The sequence below is a fragment of the Miniopterus schreibersii genome (assembly GCF_964146895.1).
Source record: "Miniopterus schreibersii genome assembly, chromosome: 9".
Classification (NCBI taxonomy): Eukaryota; Metazoa; Chordata; class Mammalia; order Chiroptera; family Miniopteridae; genus Miniopterus; species Miniopterus schreibersii.
Genome location: NC_138118.1, coordinates 51,456,190 through 51,481,400, shown reverse-complemented (window position 1 = coordinate 51,481,400; position 25,211 = coordinate 51,456,190). Strand labels below are relative to the sequence as shown.

The following is a 25,211-nucleotide window of genomic DNA, read 5'->3' as shown; positions in this document are numbered from 1 at the left end:
GGACAAATTGTGAAATATTCTTTCGTTCTGAACATTAAATATTAATGAGTTAAGGTAGCATTTGGCAAGATACAAAGGAGATGTTACTATGATTTTTTAAATATATTTAGTTTATTTTCCTAAACGTATACATGGATAATTTATAACATAGAAATGAATAGAGGAAAAAGTATAAAAATAAACTTTCACAGCCTTACTCAGGAGTGTAATTAACATGTAAACTCTAAAAATAGATTTAATTGGACTATTCTTCCAAGACTTTGGCATTAGCCTTAGTACTTCATTAGCATTAATATTTATTTATAATTCTAATCTTTTCTAATGATAATCTTCCTTTTCTTTAGGCCAATTAATGACATGACTAAACTATATAATATATCTACAGCTTAATATAACTTTTTTATAATAATAAACCTTTAACAACTACTATTCATAATACCACTGATACAAATATTGCTTTTTATCTTTATTGTTGAAAGTATTACGGGTGTCCCATTTTGCCCCCAATTGACCCCCTGCACCTCTCCCCCACCCCCTCCCCAGGCCTTCACCCCGTCATTGTCTGTATCCATGGGTTATGCATATATGCATATAACTTCTGTGGTTAATCTCTTCCCACCCTCCACCCCGCTTCCCTCTTTCCTCTGAAATATGATCATCTGTTGCATGCGTCAGTGTCTCTGGATCTATTTAGTTCATCAAATTCTTTTGTTCATTAGCTTCTTAAAGAAGACCCTTCAATTTTTCCTGTAGTGCTGGTCTGGTGGTGATGAACTCCCTTAGCTTTTTCTTATCTATGAAGCTCTTTATCTGACCTTCAGTTCTAAATGATAGCTTTGCTGGGTAGAGCAATCTTGGTTGTAGTTCCATGTTTTTCATCACTTTGAATATTTCTTGCCACTCTCTTCTGGCCTGCAAGGTTTCTGTTGAGAAATCAGCTGACAGTTGTATGGGTGCTCCTTGTAGGTAACTAACTGCTTTTCTCTTGCTGCTTTTAAGGTTCTCTTTTTGTCTTTAACCTTTGGCATTTTAATTATTATGTGTCTTGCTGTGGGCTTCTTTGGGTTCCTCTTGTTTGGGACCCTCTGTGCTTCCTGGACTTGTAAGTATTTCTTTTGCCAGGTAGGGGAAGTTTTCTGTAATTATTTTTTCAAATAGGTTTTCAGTTGCTTGGTCTCTTTCCTCTCCTTCTGGCACCCCAATAATATGAATGTTGGGCCTATGGAAGTTGTCCCAGAGGCTCCTTATGCTGTCTTCATATTTCTGGATTCTTTTTTCTTTTTGCTCTTCTGGTTGGGTGTTTTTTGTTTCCTCATGTCCCAAATTGCTGATTTGATTCTCAGCCTCCTCTACTCTACTGTTGATTCCCTGTAAATTATTCTTCATTTCAGTTCATGTAGCCTTCATTTCAAATTGGTACTTTATTATGATCGTCGATTTTCTTAGTTTTCGTAATACTCTTACTAATATGGTTGAGCATCCTTATAAACAAAATTCTGAACTCTCTGTTAGCTTGCTTGGATCTATTTCATGTAGTTCCTCTTCTAGAGATTTCTTCTGTTCTTTCCTTTGTGACATGTTTCTTTGCCTCCACATTTTGGCTGCTTCCAGGTGTTTGTTTCTATGTATTAGGTAGAGCTGCTATGTCTCCTGGAATTTGTAGAGTGGCTTTGTGTAGTAGGTGTCCTGTAGGGTCCAGTGGCTCAACCTCCTCAGTTACCTAGGCTGGGCCTTCCAGGTGCTTCCCTGTGTGGGCTGTGTGCACTGTCCTGTTGTAGCTGAGCCTTGGTGGCTGTTGGCATCACTTGGAGGAATTGACGCCCAGGCAAATCGGCTGTGAGTACCAGCTGCAACTACAGCCAGAGAGCTGCTGTGCTGGAGACACCCCTATGGAGCAGGATTTACTTCATTGGAGCTTTGGTGTTCACCAAGTGCACCCCTCGAGTGTGTCACTCGTGGGTGTGGTAGGGTTGTAATCCAGCGTGGTCAAGTCTGACCACCAGGTGCACTGTCTCTGGGGCCTCCCTGGAGGTGCAAAGTCAGCCTGTGCCAGTGCCTTGCCCAGAGCCACCCAGCATGAGCTACTCAGCAAACTGTAGCTGGCTGCTACTTGTGCTGGGCTTGGAAGTGTCCAGGAGAGGCCAAGCTATGAGCCAATGCAGGCTGCCGCTAGTGCCAGGCCTGGGACCGCTTATCAAGCCGTATGGGGCAGCTGCTGCTTGTTTGAGAGATTTTAGGAAAGTCCTAAGCATGGGGCTTGAGAAACCACTTGCACAGAAAAGCCCCTGGAAATGGCCTGGATGAGCTGCAGGTGGGGAGGGGCGGGGCCTCCGGGAATCACGGGGCGGGGCCAAAGGTGCGAGTCAGGTGCTGGCGCTTCAAATATGGCGCCTGCCTGCCGGCTGTGTGCGGGGAGGACTCGCCAAAGGAGCCATGGCCTCTGCCAGCCCTTCTGCCTGGGAGGAAGCTGCCCCTCCACCTCTCGCCCGGACTTCAGGCAGGTTAGTTCCTCCCCAAGTGTCCCAGGTCCCTTCAAGCTGCTGCCCGGCGCTGGGCTCAGAGGGAGCGTGTCCGAGTGAGTCCCTGCGCGGTCCTTTGAGAGGAGCTGCTGGGGCTCCCGCAGCCTCCGCGACCCTCAGGGACAGTCCCTGCTGGTTTCACAGCCTGGAATTGTGGGGACGTCTCTTCCTGGCCCTGGAGCTCCGGGCTGGGGAGCTCCACCCTGAAATGTCCCTCGCGGGTTTAACCTGCGGCACCAGGTGTGGGCCCGCGGCCGCGTCTCCGGGATTCAGCCCCGAACCGCCCGTGTCTCCCCCCTGGTACCGGTCTCGATGCTGCTTCAGTCCCCTGGTTGTGGGGCTTCTGTTCAGCCGGATCTCAGGAGGCTCTGAGTGACAGTGGTTCTGTATTTTAGTTGTGATTTTGATGTGGTTGCGGAGGCGGCGGGTGCCCCTGTTACCTACGCCGCCATCTTGTTTCCTTCAGATATTGCTTTTCTTGTTGCTTAGATGTGGAATATGATAGTGTTGAAATGAAATAAGTAATTTCGTCCAAACTTAATGCTTTTAATTATAACATCATAATGTTTTCATATATTATTTTAATGATGAAAATAAAAACACTCTAATATTTTAAAATATTCCAGCTTTTAATATAACATGTGTTAATAGTACATAAAATTAAAGTAGATTTAAATTGCAACTTTAAATGCAAATGTAAAGTTTTTTTGTATACACATGTTTATTTTACTTTATCTTTTTACTTCAGCTTTATTGAGGTAAAATGGATTTATAATATTGTAGGTTAATTAAAATGTACATCATGTTGCCCCCTGGCGTGGCTCAGAGGTTGAGCATCGACCTAGGATCCAGGAGATTGCAGTCCGATTTCTGGTCAAGGCACATGCCTGGTTGTGGGCTCGATCCCTCATTAGGGGGCATGCAGGAGGCAGCCAGTCAGTGACTCTATCTCATCATTGATGTTTCTATCTCTCTCTCCCTCCCCCTTCCTCTCTCCGAAATCAATCAAGACATATATATATATATATATATATATATATATATATATATATATTTTTTTTTTTTTAAATATATCTTTATTGATTTCAGAGAGAGGAAAAGAGAGGGAGAGAGAGAGATAGAAACATCAATGATGAGAGAGTCATTGATCGGCTGCAGCCCACAACCCGGGCATGTGCCCTGACCGGGAATGGAACCCTGACCGGGCCTGGATCCTAGGTCAACACTTAACCACTGAGCCACGCCCGGCCGGGCAAGACATATTTTGAAGAAAAAAATATATACATCATGTTTATTTGATTTATGTATACTTTGTGAGAGTTCCCTTCATGTAGTTAATTAACAGTATTCATTACCTCATATTTTATCTTCTTTGTGTGTGAGAATATTTATTTTTTACTCTTTTAGCAAATTTCAAGTATATAATACAGAGATATATGCAGCCCTATCCTATGTCCATTGCAGCATTATTAACAGTGGCCAAGACATAGAACTACCTAAGTGTCCTTCAATAGATGATTGGATACACACACACACACACACACACAATGGAATACTACTCAGCCATAAGAAAATATAAAATACTGCTATTTGTGACAACATGAATGGTTCTTGAGAATATTGTACTAAGCAAAATAAGACAGAAAGTCAGTAACCATAGGATTTCACTCATATGTGGGATATAAAACTGAAAGCAATAAATGAACAAACAAGAAAAGCAAGCAAACAAAAACTTATACACACAAATAACAGTATGGTGGTTACCAGAGGGAAGTGGGGTGGGGTGTAGTAAAGGGTAAAGGTGGTCAAATACACAGTGACGGAAGAAGATTTGGCTTTGGTGAGCACACAATGCAGTATACAGGTGATGTATCATAGAATTGTACACTTGAAACCTATATAATTTTATTAACTAAAGCCACTCTAATAAATTTAATTTTAAAAAGGATTCTCTTTTCTTTAACCTTTGGCATTTTAATTATGATGTGTCTTAATGTGGAGCTTTTTGGGTTCATGTTTATTTCCTTCAACAGGTTGGACAAATTTCAGTAATTATTTCTTCAATAGATTTTCAGTCCCTTGCTGTTTTGTTTCTCCTTCTGGCACCCCTATGATGCCAATTATGTTACACTTGATATTGTCCCACTTGATATATATACAGTGGAATACTACTCAGAGAATACTCTTAAACTATCCTCATTTTTTTCTTTTTCTGCAATGACTGGTGGTTTTTGCTACCTTGTCTTCCAAATCACTGATTTGATCTTCTGCTTCATCTAATCTGCTGTTGATTACCTCTAATGTATTATTTATTTCAGTAATTGTATTCTTTATTTCTGAATGGTTCTTTTTTATGTTTCTTATCTCCATTTTTATGTTTTATGTTTCTTTGTTAAACTTCTTACTGAATTCATCTGCTCTTCCCCTAAGCTCATTGAGCATCCTTATAACCAGTGTTTTTAACTCTGCATCTGGTAGATGGCTGGTCTTCATTTTGTTTAGTTCTTTTTCTGGAGCATTGTTCTTTTCTTTATTTTACACACATTTCTTTGTCTCCTCATTTTGGCTGAATCCCTGTGTTTGTTTCTATGTATTAGGGTAGATCTGCTGTGTCTGCTGGTCTCAGTAGACTGGCCTTATGTAGTAGGTGTCCTGTGGAGCCTATTGGTGCAGTCGCCCTAGTCACCAGAGCCAGGTGCTCCAGTGTTGTCCTTTGTGTGCATTGTGTGTGTTCTCCTGTTCTAGTTGAGCCTTCATTGGTTTTGGCACGTCAAGGAGAAGGATTGACTCTCAGGCTAACTTGTTGTGAGGATTGGCCATGATTATAGTGGAGGAGTTGTACAGGGCTTACCCACAGAGCAGGAGTCTCTTTAGTGGGGCCCTGATGCCTTCTGAGTGTGCCTTTTGGATGTTTTGTTTGTGAAGGTGGTTGGGTGGTGCTCTGATGAGGTTTTAAGCTGATCACCTATGGTATGTTGGTTCTGGGGCCTAGAGGCACCAGGGAGAAGCTAAGCTGCAAACCATGGCCTGCTATCACTAGTGCCAGACTTGGGGCCACTTAGCAAGAGGTACAGTGCTTGCTGAGGCCAGATACTGCTTGTTTGGGGCTTGTGAACCTTTTAGAGGTTTTAGGAAAGTTTGCAGCATTAGCTAAGACAGGCTGTTTGTATGGAAAAGCCACTGGAAGTGGCTTGGGTTAGCCCACAAGTTGGGTGGAATGGGGGTCTCAGGGAATCACCAAGGTGGGCTAAACGGTTGAGAGAGACTAAGACTTGATACTGATCTGCTCCTGCAGGCTAGGTGCAGGAAGGGCTCAACAAAGGAACAATGGTGTCTGCCAGTGCTTCTGTCTGGGAGAACGCTGCAGCTCCATCCCTTTCCTTGAAGCCAGATGACTCAGTTCTTCCCAGTATATCTCTGGCTCTTTAGAGCAGCTGCGCCAGCACTGGAGCGCAGAGGAAGTGAGTCTCTCAGTGAGTAAATCCATGTGTGGATCCTTTAAGAATGCCTGGGACTCCAGCAGCCCTCTGTTTCACTGGGCCACAATTCTCACTGGTTTTCACAGCCAGAAGTTATGGGGACTTCTCTTCCCTGCCCCGGAACCCTGGGCTTGAGGGCCTGGTGTGGGTCTAGAACTCCTCAGTCCTCAGGGGGAATCTCCATAGCCAAGATATCCCTTTCATTTCTAAACCAGCACATGTGAGTGTGGGGCCTGCCTATTCTGCATCTTTAACCCTCCTACCAGTCTCATCGTGTCTTCTTCTGTATGTCCTTAATTATAGGACTTCTGTTCAACTAGTCTTCAGGTGATTCTCAATGATAGTTCTGTAGTTGTTATTTTGATGTGGCTGTGGGAGGAGGCAAGCACAGCATTTACCTCATGCTTTTTTTTCCTTCTTTGTCCTCTGGTTGGATGAATTTCAGTGTCTGGTATTCAAATTCTCTGATCTTTTCTTCCATTTTTCTAGTATGTTGTTGAACCCCTCTATGAATTTTGTACTTCGGTTATTTTATTATTTAGCACTATGACTTCCATTTGGTACTTTCTCATATTTTCTGTCTTTTTGCTGAACAATTTTTACCTTGTTCATCCATTGGTCTCCTAACCTTGGTGAGCATCTTTATGACCATTATTTTGAACTTTTTATCAGGGAAATAACATCATTTCAATTAAAGTCTGTTTCTGAAGTCTTATCTTGTTTTTTTAGCTGGGAACATAATCCTTTGTTACTTAGTTTTCCTTTCCTCTCTATGTTGGTTTTTGTAAATTAGATAAAACAGCCACATCTTCCAGTCTTTATAGAATAGTGTTGTGCAGGAGATGAACATCATTATTCAGCCTATCCTGAGCTCTTGATTGTCTCTCAAATCTTTGTGACTGCCCAGGCTGCTTTATTTGTACTTAATGGCTCCCAGTAGAGGGTGTGCCAAGACCTGTATTGAAGTGGGTATTTTCTCATTCACCTGATGTGAAGAGTCATTCAGCTAGTTTCTGGGTTTCTTTCAGAGGGAATTGCTCCACATTAGCTGTAGATTCAGAGGGTCCATGGGACGAGGTGAGTTTGAGAGCCTTTTGTTTTGCCATCTTGGACCAGAACTTTAAAACTAACTACCTAATAGTGTTTGTATCACATAATTGTAATATACATAGAGACTTAAAAATACCAATGCTTTTAAATTTTATTCCTACGGTTTTTAATGTAATATTTTTTCTTGGTGATTTTGCTACCTTTATCATTGAACTTCTCTTTTTTATAGATATTCCCTACATATTTTAAAGGATTTCTGAAATTTAAATTTCTCTGTATGACTTTCTTAACCACATACTTATATGTTGTGAAATTACTGTAAGTTTTGATGATCTCTTTACCAAAGCTCCTATGCTCTCTATAGTATCTTTTTTTTCTCTACTCTGACACACTGTAAACTCAAGAGCAAGACCAATGCATTTTTATGGTATCTAACTAAGGAAGCATTTTAGCAATAATTCTTGATGGAATAGAAACAGAGAGGCAAAAGAAGTTTATGATGGCAAAAACTTTTCAAAATTTGAAAGATGATAATATAAACATTATTTGCCAAGGATTAGTTAGATATACGCATTTCAGTTAAAATTAATGTTTCTTGAGTTTATTAAATCTTTTATTGGAATTCTGCTTTTCAGATTTGAGCTGGGTTGTTTTATTTTTATAAAAGCATTTGTGTTCATTTTATCTGTATTTAAAACAAAATATCAAATTGCAGCTATTGAAATGTTAAATAAAAATTTCCAGTTTTAAATTTTTAGAAATCGTATAAATTAAATTTATATTCATGAAATCCAAATTAGGATACAAGCAACCACTATTAAATAAACAAAAAAATGTTATTCTTCTTGAGTCTTTTTAATTTTTACCATGCTATTCTTTCACAAAGTTTTAATATTTCTATGCTACTTTATTGTATATATGAAAAACAATAGTAGCAACCACAGCAACATCAAAAAGAGTAACAATAATTTTTGAATGCCTGAAGTAGTTTGTGTGTATATATATATAATCTTATTTCTCATAGTAGTGTCATGAACTATATATTACTCTGATTTTACCAAAGATACTGAGGCTTATAAAGTATGTTTATAATTTGTTTTGAGTCTTGAATATACTTGTGTAAGGCTGTATTTTACAATATTTAATAATTATTGTATTGTGCTACTTATACAAATGGATATAATTATAGTTTCCTAACACTTTATTTTTACTATAGGGTTTTAGAATGTTCTCAGTCACTAAAAATCAAATAACACTAAAGACCCAGCAACTCAGCCCTTAAGACATTGTCATCTACAAAATGAAATTATAACCAAAATTTTTAAAATACTTGCTATTCTAATGAATAGATTTTGGAGTTCTGCAACTACTTTTTTAGCTACACCTTTTCAGGTGTAACAATTCTACTTATAGATTCTAAGCATAAGGCTGTAGTGTGTAATATTTATTGCTGAAATTATTTGTCATGGGCTGCATTTATATTCTAATTTTTAACTTAAAAAGAAGTAATTAAGACCAATTTTCTGAGCACTCTACTATACCCTACTCTTCTCTGTTATACTCCAGTATAAATTATGGTTAATTTTGATATAGGGCATGGTCTTGAACATCATATGCCTTTCCACTTAGGAAATATAATGAATCATCTTTTGGGATCTCAAACTGACCATGTCTTAAGATTTATCTGAACATATTGACCACATTAGAAATTCAATATTTCTGTGAATTTTTATAAAATCTTTATAAATGATGAATTACAGCTTGGGAGAGTTTCAGATGGAAAGTGAAACCAAATCTTTGATTAAGGATATATTTTGTTTTTTTTAACAGATAAATTCCATGAAATAACCCTTTAATTATGTACAGCTATTTTTAAATCCTCATTTTGTAATTTCTAAAATGTCCTTAGTACACTCAAAAAATTGGCTAAACAAATTGAATGAAGAGTGACTAAAAACTTGTGTTCATCTGCCCTGGCCGGTGTGGCTTCTCCATTGGTTGAGCTTTGTCCGGTGCACCATGCACAGAGAGGTCACAGGTTCGATTCCGATCAGGGCACATGCCCAGGTTGTGGTATCAATCCCCAGTAGGGGGCATGAAGGAGGAAGCCCATCGCCTCTCATTGATGTTTCTCTCTCTCTTTCTCCTTTCTTCTCTCTCTAAAATCAATAAAAACATTTTTTAAAAAAACACAACTTTGTCTGCTGCCCTTTATCACATATATCTAGTGAATCAGTAGAATCAATCATGGTGAATACTTAAAAGGCTAATGTCTAAGAATTCAACTATCTCTGCACAGGCTTAGTTGAGACTAAGTCATATACTAAATGATGTTCTGCATTCATTCAGTTGCCATTAATTTGTATCATAAATCAATTTCTATTAAGAACAGTAACACTAGACCAAGAAACTTGTGACAGAAAAGGTCCACAGTGGGGCCAGAGAGAGCTAGAATCTTATTTAACTCTGACCCCTTGACAACAGCAGGACACTGAGAAGTGTACAGCTCATTTGGTTGTGTTTTTGTTTTAAGGCTAAATTTTCAGAATACTTACCCTAATGCAAACATAGAGAGAGGGGTTCAGATACTAGGGAAGTAGAGGAAGAAAAAAGGGTGGAGAAACAATGGAGGAAGGACAGAAGGAAGGGAGGGGGAGGGAGAAAAGGAGTGAGGGAATTCATTTGGAAGCATCACATCACCTGGACATAAGAATCGGTATTTTACCAATTTATATCCCTGTTGGGTAAATGCCAGGAGGGTTCCATAATTCAATGCCACTGCTCATCATATGTTTGAACCCTGTTCATGCTGATTACGGGGTTGTTTTTGGAGAGTAAAGTGAGAAGGGAACAGGATTTGGAAGAAAGCTGGCTTTTAAAATTTGGAGATTTTGAAAGAGTTGAAAATGGTCCTTCAGTTACTGAACGGAATATATTTTAATGTAAAGAGATAATTAATTGTATCTTCAGCAAAGGAGAAGAATTCTTCTTTTAGTGCTGTCATTTTAAATTCTTCTTGACATTTGTAACAAAAACATATCTGGTGCTGTATACACTTACTAATATTAGCTGATTTTTGTAAAAAAAAACCTTGAATATCAAAAGACCATTTCTATCTCAATTATATTTCTCATAATAATCATTCTCCATCTTTTATTCATGTGGCTAATTACAGAAAAATCTGTTCTTTGGAGTAAGGGACAGTTGACTCAGTTCATCAGTCAAGAATAATTTTATTGTGCCTGGCACTAAGTGCCATGTTAATTCACAAACAATATTATCTAATGAATAAAGGCTAAAAAGTGAATAATAATTCATGTGCTATGATCATGTTTTCACTTTATCAATTGTAATCATTTGTACAAGTTGTGATAGTTTTTACTGTCTTTTTATAAGCAAAATGCTCTTCAATTTTATAAGTAAATTATATACTCTGGCATTTCTTACACTGGGAATATATTCATATAAATTTTTTACCAAATATCTGGCCAATATGGACAAAGCCATAGTATATTACTATATATAGCTGAATTTAAAGCATTTGTTAATATCAAGTTAATCATTACAGATCCTACCAAGATCTCAGAAAGTTCTATTTCATATAAACTATTGAAATCAGAAAAACATTTTGTTATTGGTGTTCAGTTTGAATATACATGTTCTAGTAAACTTCTGGGCACCAAAGCCCACTTTGTGTGCACCTTATATCTTGTGATAACTGTTGTCTCTTCTTAAATTATTAATAGTAATTTTTTACTTTTCCAATACAGGAAATGGATTAGGAATTAGAATTGTGGGTGGTAAAGAAATCCCTGGACATAGCGGAGAAATTGGAGCCTATATTGCCAAGATTCTTCCCGGGGGGAGTGCGGAACAGACAGGGAGACTTATGGAAGGTAAGAATAAGGAGTTCAAATGAATTAAAATAAATGAACTCATATTAAGTATATAGTAATTTAATTGCAAATTTTCTTTTTTACTGTCTAGAAAAATCTTTTCTGATGGTTAATTGTAAAATTTTTGTATAGTAATATGGAAGATATATACATAATTATATTCATTTTATTTTCAATTGCATTGTCCTTTTGGCAGTTGGTTTGCTATGGGAATATCTTATCTACAGTAATTGGTCAAGATTTTTTACTGACTGGGGCAGTGTTATAAATAAAAGTACTTTGGTTGTAGGGATTAATGTTTCATAAATTTCAAGAAAACATCAGATGATTCAGTACATGTTAAAGTCAAGTCAGCAAATTATGGAGGACCCAAGGGCCAAATCCATCTGCTACCTGTTTCTGTAAACATTGTTTTATTGGAGCACAGCCAGGAGCATTAATTTACATATTGAACATGGGTGCTTTTCCACTACAATAGCAGAACTGTATTTACAACAGAGACAGTATGGTCTACAAAGCCTGAAACATATACTCTTTGATCCTTTACATAAAAAATACTTTGCCAACTCCTGTGAAAAGTACTGCGTAATTTAGATAACTTTCACCTCATTACATCATAAGCATTTTAAAATAATGAAGTTTACAGATGTATCTAATGGCCCATAAAGTTTGTATTTGGTCACTTTCTTTCACTAAAATGTTACAGCTTAATTCTCAAAATGCCTAATGATAATGTTCACTCGTTAATCAGATGATGCAGTTATTTGCATTTTCTAAACCATTGCAGATACAGTTTGCAAGTTTTGAGTGATATTGCTTATAATGAACATTTTCTATCATAAAGTAGCCTCAACCTATCATTTTATTTTTACTGTAAATTAAATACTTATTTGAATTGTGTTTTCTGTTATTATATAATTTAATAAAATGTTGCCTGTTACTGTTTAAACTTTTAATTATGTTAAAATTATTCACAGTTAATGTTAAATGTATTGGAACCCACCAAAAAAGTTTCTGGATATTTTGATAGACTATTAGAATAAACACAAACTTGAGGAAGTATTTATTCATCACAGTGTTGTGCTGGAAAGAGCTTGGACATATCTTTCCAATTTCACATTCAGTGTTATCACATTGATAGCTTGAATTGGCCATAGTGAGAGTATTTACAGCATGGAAATAGGCAGATGCTATAAACCAGACCATTTTTTTAATATATATATTTTTTATTGATTTCAGAGAAAGGAAGGGAGAGACAGAGATAGAAACATCAATTTGAGAAAGAATTATTGATCGGCTGCCTCCTGCTTGCCCCCTACTGGGGACTGAGCCTGCAACCCAGGCATGTGCCGTGGCCAAGAAGCAAACAGTAACCTCCTGGTTCACGGGTCCACACTCAACCATTGAGCCAGATCGGCTGGGCTCATTTTTGTTTGTTTGCTTGTTGGTTTTCAGAGTGCCAGTTTACCAGGATATTACCAAATATGTAGCTGAAAGCATATTATTAAAACTATTCTAATAGTATTCATAAAACAGGGAAAGTTAAAAAATTTAGCCAGATAGCTGAATGAAGGACTAGACTGTATGAATCAAGATATAACAATTATGAGGAAATCACTGAGTCTCTATGAATTATCCATGACTGTAATCCTATCATCCCCAATGCTACTCTTTTGGTGTTACGATCTAGTTAAGATACAGGAATTGAGACCCATTTTTAAGGATGGTAGTGATATGATTGCTCTCATATAGCATACTCTAGAAGAAATGAATACGCTATTTTATTTTAAAATAAAATTTGCAGCAATGGCTGTGCCTGATATAACTTGGCAAAGATACTAAATGACTTAAAGATAAAATTACATACCCTTCTTTGTATTTACACCCTGGAAATTGGCAAGTGCAACAAATTGGGATGATTTTAAAGATAATTTCAACAAAGCATACTGTGATGAAATAATGCTCTTTGTACTTGGTAGCTTATGTGGCCATATTTTATGTTCATGAATTTAAATTAAAAATAGATATAATACAAACTTATTCAAGAGAGAAAATTGAAGTGCATCTTTGATTTTACAAATGCTAAGACTGCCACTGAAGTCCTTATCTTGGAACTAGTAGTTTTGTACTTTATCTAATTGGTTTAAGTGGTAAATTATTTAAAACTTTGTACATATGATTTAAGTTTTTATTTTTATTAATTATATTATTTATTAATTTTCCTGAAGCTTTGCCAAGGTGCCAAGCCAGGTGTTTTTATGAGTATAGGTTCTCTGATTAGGGTCCAGCTCTTGCATAACCCATACCCATAATTTTTTATTGATGATTTCCAGCTTTGCTTTATTTATTCTTACAACATAGGTCTTTAATAGAACACTTGGTAGTTTTTCTATTAGGTCCATGATACTACCTGGACTGTCAAAATTTAGATCCTGATTCTGAAACATTAAATATTTTGAGGAGTAACTTTAACATATGATAAATTTACTTTCTTCCATCCATATGTTCCATGACAACAGGCTACTTGAAGGCCATCAGGCCAAATGACTGTTCATAAGCACTTACTGTGTTTAGACCAGTACATTCTCTGGTTATGTATGCATAATAAACTATTATGTGTATAGTTATATAGTTTTTAAATATATATAGTTTTTAGTACGTATAATTTGTTTTGCCTATATATAGTTTTGTCTATATATGTTTTTATACATAGTTTTAATATATTATATATAATTTATGTTTTGTCTATAATTATGCGTCTCATTTATACATGATATCTTTAGAGCCCTCATCCTCACACCCCCAATAGAGTATCAAAAAAGTTCAAAGTAGTAGATTGGTTGGACAGAACTCTAATTTTATGCCTGATGTGAGGAATTTCTATAATAATACCAATTTTTGATCACTGGTTTTGTGTGTTTTTTAATTTTTCAAATATTTTTCATGACTTGATTTTTAAAAATTTCTTTATTGAAGGCAATAAAGATGGCTAATTTTCCACAGTATGAGATTAATTCTTTTCTAAGGAAATATTACGTATACAGTATGTGAATAGATAATTGATGATAGATGGATAGATAGATAGATGATAGATGATATAGATAGATGATAGATGATAGATAGATAGATAGATAGATGATAGATAGATAGATAGATAGATAGATAGATAGATAGATAGATAGATAGATGATAGATAGATGATAGATGATAGATAGATAGATAGATAGATGATAGATAGATAGATAGATAGATAGATAGATAGATAGATAGATAGATAGATAGATGATAGATAGATGATAGATAGATAGATGATGATAGATAGATGATAGATAGATAGATGATAGATAGATGATGATAGATGATAGATAGATAGATGATAGATAGATAGATAGATAGATAGATAGATAGATGATAGATAGATAGATAGATAGATAGATAGATAGATAGATAGATAGATAGATAGATGATAGATAGATTGATAGATAGATAGATGATAGATAGATGATAGATAGATGTGTTTGTGTTTATGTGATTTAATTCTCCATCTGTATAATGAATTCCAGGTAGACACAGGGAGTGACTTGATCTTTTTGGAGTATATCTTTCTGAATTTCTGAATACAAAAGTATATAGACTGAGCCTTTATGATTCAATATTTTTTTCCAGCTGATTTAATACATGACTGATAATCGGTTGACTATAGAATTCATAGACTACTTTTTTCTCCCCTAAACTATGAGGCTATTGTTCAGAAACAGTTTGAATCTACTGTTTTTTCTAAGTTTGGTCATTTCTCCTGTAATAGACTTTATGACTCATTATGGTCTGACATGTTAATACTCTTGCAGTACACGATTGCATAGACTCAGCCTTTGTTAATTGACAGCAAGAGTATTTTCCAATTTCCTCTAGCTTTTTATTCTCTGGATCTAAAACATACTAACCAGTCTTGTAGGTTTTCTGGTGTTCATCAGCCAAGTGCTGTTCTGAAAGGACTCACTTATGTAACTAACATTAAATGGATAAGAAAACAAAATCCCAAGAGTACTTTCTGAGCCACTGCTCTGGTAATTTTGTAAAAGAAGATTTTGATTCAACCTCTTCTTGGAAAATCTTTCTGAACAAGGCTGTTTGTCTTGTTAAATACTCTGGGAGAATTGTGTGTTTCCAAATGCTGAGAATTAGCAATAATTATTACTACACTCAACAAATTAGGCTACACTCAAGAAATTAGTTTTAAAACATTCCTAATATTACTTTGTATGCCATCTCCTAAAATTAAAAAAAAAATGCACTTGCAGAGTGTTCTATTAATCAAAATTTCCTGAACCCATCTTTTTATATTACAACAATCTACAGTGATTTTCTAAAAGAGCTCAGGTAGTCAGGTCCTTGAGGGATCCTGTCTTCCAATATCTTAAATTTTATTTCCCAGGAACATTTAGTAAACATTCTTAATCAAATACTGGACAAAGAAGGATCATTTCCTACCTATTATTCTTCCTTTTAATGCATAAAAGATCAGTCTTTGTTCTGATGAGAAAATGAAGACAAAAAATCTGGAGAATTAAACTACAAACATAATTAAGTTTCTAAAGTGCCATCTCTTGCTATTTGCTTTAAGATCAAAATTTTAAGAAGTTTAGACTAACAGTGTTGGGGCTGTTAAATGTTCATTAACATTGGGGTTTTAAATAGTATTGGATATTTTCTCATGTAGGTCTTTGATATTGTTACTTCACTTTGAACTAAGTTGAGCAACTAAAAATACACTCAAATATATGGACTTTGAATGTGTGTTTACAGCTTCCCAATTCCAATTTAAATTCTTGGACAAATGATTACATTATAATATCCAAACAAAGTTCAGTATATTCAACACTTTAAATAATGGCCTCAAAAAAATTAGATGTTTCCTCTGTAATGAACTTTTCTCTAGACTTTCTTACCTGGTGAAACTAACTGAATATCGTTACAATTTTAGGAACTTCAGAATTTATGACATGCTTTAAAAATTCCACTTTCTTTAAAAATAACTCTTTATATATTCTTCTCAGATCAGAGTTCCAACCATCTCCAAATCTGGGGAATCCATAATACAGTTCTCACCTCATGACAAGCACAGACTTTATTTTTTATCTGACAATGACCAGGTTCAGTTCGCCTTGGAGTTCCGTTCCACGGTGTGCATGTATCTCTTGTGTCCCTTAACGATGAATTCTTCTTTTTCTGCATATTCGGTGCTTACACAGTGCCTAATGAAACAAGATTTCAAGCAACATATATAGAAATGAGTTATAAAGAATTCCTTTTCAGTTATAAAAATTGGGTGCTTATTAAGATGCACTCCTCAGGGTTGTGGGAAACAAATAAAATGATACATGTAGTCACATTCTACTATTTGTAAAGAGCCATGTACACTTAAGACAGCATTGATATTTGGTAATATAACTTTTTATTATTTTTCAGAAAAGATGTACAAAATGGAAACTGTTTCCTCTGGGCACAGGTTCTTAAAACTTTGAGCTTAACTGCTAATAAATTTACATAAACTTACTCTAGCTTTTCCCTCCCTCCCTCCCTCCCTCCCTCCCTCCCTCCCTCCCTCCCTTCCTTCCTTCCTTCCTTCCTTCCTTCCTTCCTTCCATCCTTTCTCTGTTTTTCTCTTTGCTTTGAATTTAAAATCAGATCTCAGGAGTGGGGCTAGAGAATTGGATTGCTACTGATAGAGGAAAAACCCCTCAAATCTGAAAAATGCAACACCACTTTCCTGTGCAGTGGCAAAGTGTAAGAAGGGGATTTTTCTCTAGCAGTTTTCTAGCCCAGAATCTCCCCATTCGCTGTGTTTGCTGGGTGGTTGAGAAAGAGTGATGGGCACAAAACATAGGAATTTTAAATTAGAAATTAAAATCTCAATTTCAACTCAAAGTAATATTATCAGAGAATTGCGTGGATTGCCTTTCTCTGTTGCTATTGGGAGTGGGGTTCTTGGGGTGCCCCTGGAATAAGAATTTCTGGAGGCTCCCATGGGAGGATGAGATGTGGCAGAAAACTTTATTTGCATGGAATTATATCCCTGGGTTTCCAAAGTCCCATTTCCCTTAATCCAGTCCTGGAAGAGGTGCAGCTGGGGATTCAGCAGAGCTAAAAGCAAAACCAGTGTCCAGAGTTTCTGCTTCATGGTGGAGCTGGGCCCCGCTCAGCATCAGGCTAGTTTCAGTCGTCAGTCCGTTGTGTGGGGTCCACATGGCCGTGCACTGTGCGGGTGAGCGCAGAGCCTGAGAGCACACTCCCCGCAAGAAGAGTCGCAAGAGAGCAAGAGAGAGCCAATAGGGGGAACCCCTTTGCTCAGGAGCTTAAATATCGTAAATATCCAATCTTCCCACACTAGCAGTGGCCACCCCCATTCTGGCCACTGACCTGCTCCCAGGTGTGACTAAGGTAAGCTCCCTCCTCATGTCACCCAGACCTCACTGGGCATGGTCTGTGGCCCTCTCTTAGCTCCTTTCCAGGTAATAACTGGGTTAAATGCAGTGAGGTCAGTAGCAAGTGTGGAAGTGTTTGGCACCTGACACATGTTTCCTGCTCATTTGCACTTTATTGGTGAGTGTGTTTTGCTGTCTTGTCCGTTTTTATGATGCAACTCAGTGGTTGATTTCTTCATTACAGGCAACCAAGAAAGTCAGGATTCGATGCTTACTAATTCATTAAAAGTGCGTGTGATTTACTTTACCCTGAACCCCCTCCCAGTTGGGAAAGGTGCCCTGTAAGGTTCGCGCTTCTCGCCTCCCGCCTGTCGAGGTGCCCAGCTCGGCGTCCCACAGCTGTTCACCTCCCCGATGGGAGCGGGCAGGGCAGCTTCTTTGCATTTGTGGCTTCATGTCTGCAATTTAACAATGAACTGCTGACCCGTAATTTTCATTACAACTGTCGAGTGAACAAAAAAACTGTAGAGAATAATATGGGAAACAGCCATGTACCTACCATACTGTGTAAAGTCTTAACATTTTGCTGTATTCGTTTCATATTTTTTGAAAAGATAAGTACCTGTAAATGGATGAAAGCCTTCTGTCATCACCTTACCTCTCCCACACTCTCTCAGTGCCCCAGAATAACCATCAGACTTAATTTAAGGCTACCCTTTTACTTACTTTTCTTTACAGTTTTACATATGTATTGATAAATTACATAAGGATTCATTTTGTTTATGAAATTTTATGTAACTATCTTACTGTACATAGAGTTTTGCCACTTTTTTAGTTACATAAAGTTTATGAGATTTATTCAAGTGGTATATGTAGCTCTAGTTCAGTCATTTTAACTAAGGGGCAGAATTATATTATTGTATGCCTTAACTACAGCTTAATGGAAACATTCTCTGGTCAGTTAGGTTATATATGAGGGTATTTTTCTTTTTGGTATTTCAAACAATGCTGTCATTAATTTTTAAGCAGTCTCCTTGTCCACATGTGCAGGAGTTTCTTGTATAATACAAGTTAAATTTCTGAGTTATAGTGACTGTCCTGTTAGGTGATGGAGGGGAATGTCGTATGGCTTCTTCAACAACAGTTGATGTTTCCAAATTGCTCCCCAAAGTGGTATATTAGTTTTACACTCACCAGAAGTAAAATAGTGTTCTTGTTTCCCTGCGTTCTTGTTCCACTTTCTCAACATTTGCTTTTTGAATACAGTGTGTCATGGTCTCCCGCTGTTGTTTCACTTCTCTTCCCTTCAGTAAAGTTGAGTATGAAACTATTTTATTAATCTTGTTATCTCTTGGGTTTTCTCACCTGTGATTTGCCAGTTCGTTTGCGTATTCATTAACTAGATTATATATTTTAAATTGAATTTAGGGAAACTTTATATATTGTGAACATAGTCCTTTGTCAAGTATGTAGGCTTGTATATTTAGTTCCTGTATTTATTTTTTTACAAAGTTGAAAGCTTATATAGTCAAATTTATCATTTTGTTTCTATTAAGGTTTATAAATATTCTATGTTGTTTAAGAAGCTCTGCTTGTCCTAAAGTCTTTAAAATATTTATGAGTTCTTTGTTCAAGCCCGCTGGTGTGTTTGTCTATCCCCATTTCAATGCCACACTGTTTTAATTATGTCTTTACATTAAGTTCTGACATATAGTAGGTGAATTTACTATAATTCTGTTCTTAAAAATCCTCTTGAGACAATTCTTGACCTTTGATCTTGCATATACATTTTAGAATCAACTTGTCAACTTTCAGAAAAATCTCTGTTGAAGATTGGTGGTGATTATATTGAAAATACAGATTAATTTGGAAAAAATGTTTTATATTGAGTCATGTCTAATAGAGTCTGCAATGGGTTCACAATGCTGGACCTTTGTTCTACCTAAAGATTTAATCATTGTATTCTGAATCAATATAATAAAGTTAGAACATTTAAAAAAAAGAACACATAGCAATTGTTAAATTTAATAATTTCTATCATTTATATCAACTTAGAACATTACTATATGCCTAGAAAATGCAGAGTAGAAAATATAAATATAATAAAATTTTGTTTAGGAAATATAATGGGCCAAATCTAATCATTTATGTGTATTTCATTGGTTCTACACTTTATTTAATCACTAGATTTCTTGAATTTATTCTCTAAATGATTTTTTTCCTGGTATTGTATCATAACATCATAATTGTGGAATATTTTATGGGCATGATACTTTTAAAATTCAAATTTTTTTAATAAAAAACATTAACCCATAAGGACTAAATATATTTTAGCCAGTGAACCAAAACCAATTATTTGTTTATATTGATGGATTGTCCAACTAGAAGTTTCTTTTAAAAAGTACTTTGAAGATAACATACCTATATTATTATAATTATTGGTAATTAAATCAAATTTGTTTGGAAAATTTTTGGATAGCAGTTTGGCTCTAAGATAGGAATATAGTGTTAGGATCTGAATGTAGCTTCAAGAACCTTCTTAATGAATTGGTGGGAACATAGTAGAGCAAAGAGTTAAAACCAGTGATATCCAATGTTTGCTTGTGAGTTTAGCCAGACTTATATGGAAAGTTAGTTTCTCACAGGCCATTAGGCAAGTAAAGAAATTAGTTCATCTTTGTTTGTCCATATGCTGTTTTTTGAAGACATGTGCCTGTGTCATAAATTCTAATTCGTGGATATTCTTTAATTTCTTGTTTCAATGTAGGTGATACTGGTCCAGCTAGCTAGCTGTTGTTAAAGATGAACTTATAGGGTATCTGGCAAGAAATTGCTGTTGGATTTATGATCGAGAATCAGTGTTGGAGTGAAGGTGAGGCTAGCTGTTTTTAGAGTGGTGGTTTTGGTTTTAGAAGTTGGCCTCTGGAGCTCCCTGTCATGACGAAGTCTGCAGTAGAAGAGCTAATTCCAGTAGCATTACTAGAAGACACACTCCTGTGTAACCTAAGGGAGAATGTTCCTAGGCAGGAAAGTCTCTGTCTCTGCTTATGCGTTTTTGGCATATGTTACAGATGGCATGGCAGTGATCAAGGTTGGCGGTCGAGAAACACACCACACAGATGAGTGAGCTTCCTTGCTCTTGTTCCAGGGGGAAGACCAGGTACGGATTGGTAACTGGCATGAGATTTCTCAAAATTCCCTCAAGCTGGTGTGTTAGGTACACGTGACACAAGGTCATATTTTATGTTGATACAAAGGTTTTCTAATAAATATTTAGGGAACTAACTTCTGGGAAAAAAATATAAAACTTGGGTACCTGGACTGGTAGGTTGTAATGTATTATTTTTAGGATGCAGTGATCATACTTACTTTGTCAGGATATTAATGATTAGCTGTATTGCCAAGACAAACATTTATTTTCAAATTTATCAAAAGAAAATTACGTTTGAGTTATTGTATTTCTGATAAGGACATCAAGAAAACTAAATAACTGACTTGATTTACACGTTTTTAGTATGTATAATACTCTAAACTTTAATTTGAGTGCTTTTATCAGCAAGGGTGACATACCTTGAAATATTTATGTACGTTCAAGTGATATTGCTTTTGTACTTAAATTTCTGGGTTTTTCTAATCAACAAGCCATTAGAACAAGCTACATTTTGTATGTGTGTGAACTTGGAGTGGTTATTTTGGAAGCAAGGATGCCAAACACGCTATAATATCCGTACCAAATCTCCAACTGCCAATGCTTTAGCATCTCTGATATATAGAGAAAATGTTTTTAGAGTCAGATATGTCAGTATCAAGATTTAAATTCAGCTCTGGTACTTACTGTCAGGATAACTTGTTTAACTTTGATGCCTTAGTGTTCTCCCCGGGAACCTGGGATGATTATAGTCTCTGCAAAATTGTTACCAGATTTAGAAATAATGTTTCAGAAACATGCGATATAGTGTTTATCACGGTGTTTCATGTAAGTGGTAAAAAGACTGTTCTTACCTTGACTTTGAAGATCTTTGATGGCGAGAACATTTGCTATACTAAGCTTGAATTCTGTGTCCCCCATATCTGTAGTCTTGGATAACTGGCCATGGCCATGCCTGGGTTCTGAACAACAAGGACATAGGTTATTTATAATGGAAATAGTACTAAATTTGAAATCAGAAGACTGAATTAATGCCATTTTCATGACTTTAGGCAAGTTACTCATGTTCTCTGAGACTCCATTTATGTCGTCTGTAGAATTAAGAGCTTTCAAGTATCTCACCTATCTCACAGGTTAACAGTGAGAGTGAAAGGTGCTGGTGTGTTTTGTGTGCTTTGTCAACTAGGCAGCACTAACGTAGCTATTGAAGCTATTTTGTTGAGGATAGATATTTTCATAGATGACTATTAATCTTATAAATTCCAGGCTTTCTGTAAGGGAATCTTGAAATATGAGAGGTATCTGCTGTAATGGCATATTATTTTAAATATCAGACCTGAATAAATAAAAAATATATGAAAATGCCTGAAGCGATGAAGCCATTTCTCATATAACTATATCACCTCCTAACTGTAAAACCATAGTTTTGGCTAATCTTTTAAAAACGTTCTAAATTTTTTTCTTATCAGCAATATATTAATCAGTAAACTTCATGCTCTGATTAAAATCTATGGACATGCATACAAATGAATATCTGTTCATGTAACTTTCATGGTCTATTAGTCACTGAAAATACATCTTGTTAGTGAACAGAATCATGGCACAGGTGTCAGATGTCTGGCTCCCAGTGTCTGGACCAATCTTTCTCATCAGTTTCCTTTGTGTGTGACTTTTGAAAAATCAAAGAAACTCACTGGGTCTTCAATGTTAAATGTGTGGGATCCTCCGAAAGACCCTTCCATAACACATACTTAGGAGACGTTTTACCTAATGAAGAGTTGTGGGGAAGATAGTTAAGGTTTAGTAGGGGGAGGTGAACCATGATAAGCTAGGTGTGTTACATGATGGAAATTTAATCACTGATAAAAAGAAAAATAAGATCAGAATGGATAAATTATGACACTAATAAAGCTTAAGTCTCAGGTCTCCTCCATCAATTTTACTGGCCTATTATAAGACGCTTCTAAGAGATATGTGATTTTTGTGGTGCTTGTCAGATTTTTAACATTTATAATCTGTTGTGATTTCTTTTGTCCTTTTAACAAATATTCACTTGTATCTAATTATATATTCATAATTTTAGATTTTTTAATTAAAGTTGCAGAAATGCCCTGGCTGGTTTGGCTCAGTGGTTAGAGTGTTGGTCCGTGGACTGAAGGGTCCCTGGTTTGATTCTGGCCAAGGGCACAGACCTCGATTGCAGGCTCCATCCCTGGCCCTAGTTGGGGTGCATGTGGGAGGCAATGCTGGAAATAATAAAGACTACAAATGGATCAAAGTATCTATTCAGAAAACATTTATTCTGAACAAGTATATCCTAGAATAATATGATTCTATCTTGCATTCAAGCTACCTTCAGCCTATAAAAGCAGAGGATAGAAGATGTTCATTATGGAAGAAAACTTTGATCAAGGTCTGAATAAATAAATTATAAAATAAACCTGAAGACTAGGAGAAGGATACCTTGAAGGAAAGAAAACCCTTTCCTTAACCACTTTTTTTTTGGGGGGGGGGGAGCAGTCTGTTTTCTTTTAGTTTCAGTGAGAGAAATATAGAAATGCAGACTGCATTGGTTGATTCTGCATACGTTAGCACCAGAACCATAACTAGTGGGACAGACAGACGTACCTCTTCCCTGGCCAGAGAATTCCAGACTGCAAGCAGACTGCAAGCTCCCCAGGGAAACTGTGCAGGAACTAAGTCAGGTCTTTCCAGACTTTCATTTATTCCATTTGCTAATTTTTAAGATAGTTCAACATAGTTTTGGAGTTTACACTATGTCCCAGATACAGTGAGGAGTGCTAAAGCACAAAGAATATTCTGTGGAAATGCAGGTTTTTCACTTCAGCACTCAACAAATTCAGATTAAAGGCTTTCCCTATATATAGTAAGTCACACTGAGTGTGAAAGAAAATAAGATTTATTTTTTATTTTCTCTTAGTCTATTTTTGTTTTCTTTTATTCTCTGCTCTTTCTTAGATCCTTTCCTAGATCACTGTCAGTTATCACACTTGAGTTTGCTGAGTGGTGTCACTTTACTATTTCAGTAATTTTTTTTTTAGTACCTGCTATATAGAGCAAATCACTGGGCCATGTGGGGACACAAAACATAAATGAAGAAAGTATAGACCATATATTCTAGTAGGTGAGGCAGAAAATAATAGAGTTATTTATAAATATCATATATTAAATGGCAATATGTGCTAAGGTGAAAAATACAACAAGGAGGGTGGACACGGTGTGTAGGTGGGTGGGGTTGCAATTTTAGATGCGGTGGTCAGGAAAGGACTCATGGAGAAGGTAAAATTGAGTAAAGCCCCCAAGGAAAGGAAAGAGTGAACCAGAAGTTAAGTAAAGGCAGAGGAATGAAAAGGGCCCAGGCCTAGAGCAAGAACATCCCTGGTGTGTGTAGGGAGCAGTAAGACAGAAAGGAGGCCGGTGTGGCGGGAACTGGGAGCATGTGAGAGGAAGGATGGCAGGGGTTCCCGTCAAAGAAGTAACTAACAGAGGTAGAATACTGAAGGACATTGTAAGGACTTCAGCTTCTAACAACGTGGGATGAGAGGCCACGGGGCTGACACAAGCTGAACGGCCTTAAATAGGATCCCTCTGGCTGCTGTAACCAGACTAGTTTGGAGGAGTAAAGGGTAGAAAGGAGAGCATTTAGGAAGCTATAGAAATAACCCAAGCATGAGATGTAGCTGTTCAGACCAAGGTGGGAACAGGGGACGTGATGATAAATTATTATATTATATATCATTTATGAATGTTATGAACAGTACAACATGTATGTTAAATTTTAGCTCAGTAGAAATGACCTCAATATGTTCATCCATTAGTTCCTACACATAGTGTTAAAATTTAGTAAGCCAAAAGGCACTCCATCACTTAAAAAAAAACACACAAAAATCTTAAATTCCCACATAATATAACAAAAGTACAGTAAAACATGAAAGAAGCACTAACTTTCTGAAAGTGGAAGAGACAAAGGGGAAAAGGGTTATACACCTCTCCAAACTACAGAAAGTTATTACAATAACAATTTGACTATTGTAAACCTTTCCTCTTATGTCTTATATTATCAAATGAATTAAGCCCAAGTTCAGTGTGACCTACCAGGCCTTTTGTCGCGTACACCAACTCGTTCAACTCATCTTCATCCGTCCCCACTCCCATTTCTTAGCCCTCTATCCACTACTTTTTGGAGATTCTCTGTTATGCAGGAATCGGGATCTTATTTGCCTTAGGTGAGCATTTGTTCATGGAGGGCCTGCTCTTCCTTAGTGGGAGAAATCATGTGAGAAATATAACTGATACAATACGTAACCCAGAATCTAGTCCTCTTATTGACACACACTGACTAAATATTTGTGGACTTGATGTGGTTCAGTTTATCATAATTAAGCACACTTATTTATATTGATTATACACTTAAATCTAAGATATTAGCCATAATAGTAGCCAAAATTTTATAATTAGTTGTCCTCTGTATCTTAAACAAAAAAGAAGCCCTTAAAATGCCAACATGCCTGAACTTAGATGAGGAATCAGGATACCTGGCTTTTTGAACCAACTCTGATATAATTTCTAAAGCTAAGGATTTACATCTGGAAAAAAAAGGGGGAAATAGTTACACTTACCCTACCTATATTTACTGGATTGCTGAAAAGATAAAATGAGAAAAAGTGTGCAAA

At 36.5% G+C, this 25,211-nt stretch overlaps 1 protein-coding gene across 1 annotated transcript in view; it reads left to right on the top strand.

Annotated features, from left to right (window-relative positions):
* The window catches only part of PCLO (piccolo presynaptic cytomatrix protein), a gene marked incomplete at its 5' end in the record, with an annotated part of 287,210 nt that overhangs the window by 229,184 nt on the left and 32,815 nt on the right, over window positions 1-25,211 (top strand). The window contains one exon of the mRNA XM_081147631.1: window positions 10,819-10,944. Within this exon, the coding sequence (XP_081003757.1) occupies window positions 10,819-10,944 (126 nt within the window). The remainder of the gene's footprint in view (window positions 1-10,818; window positions 10,945-25,211) is intronic.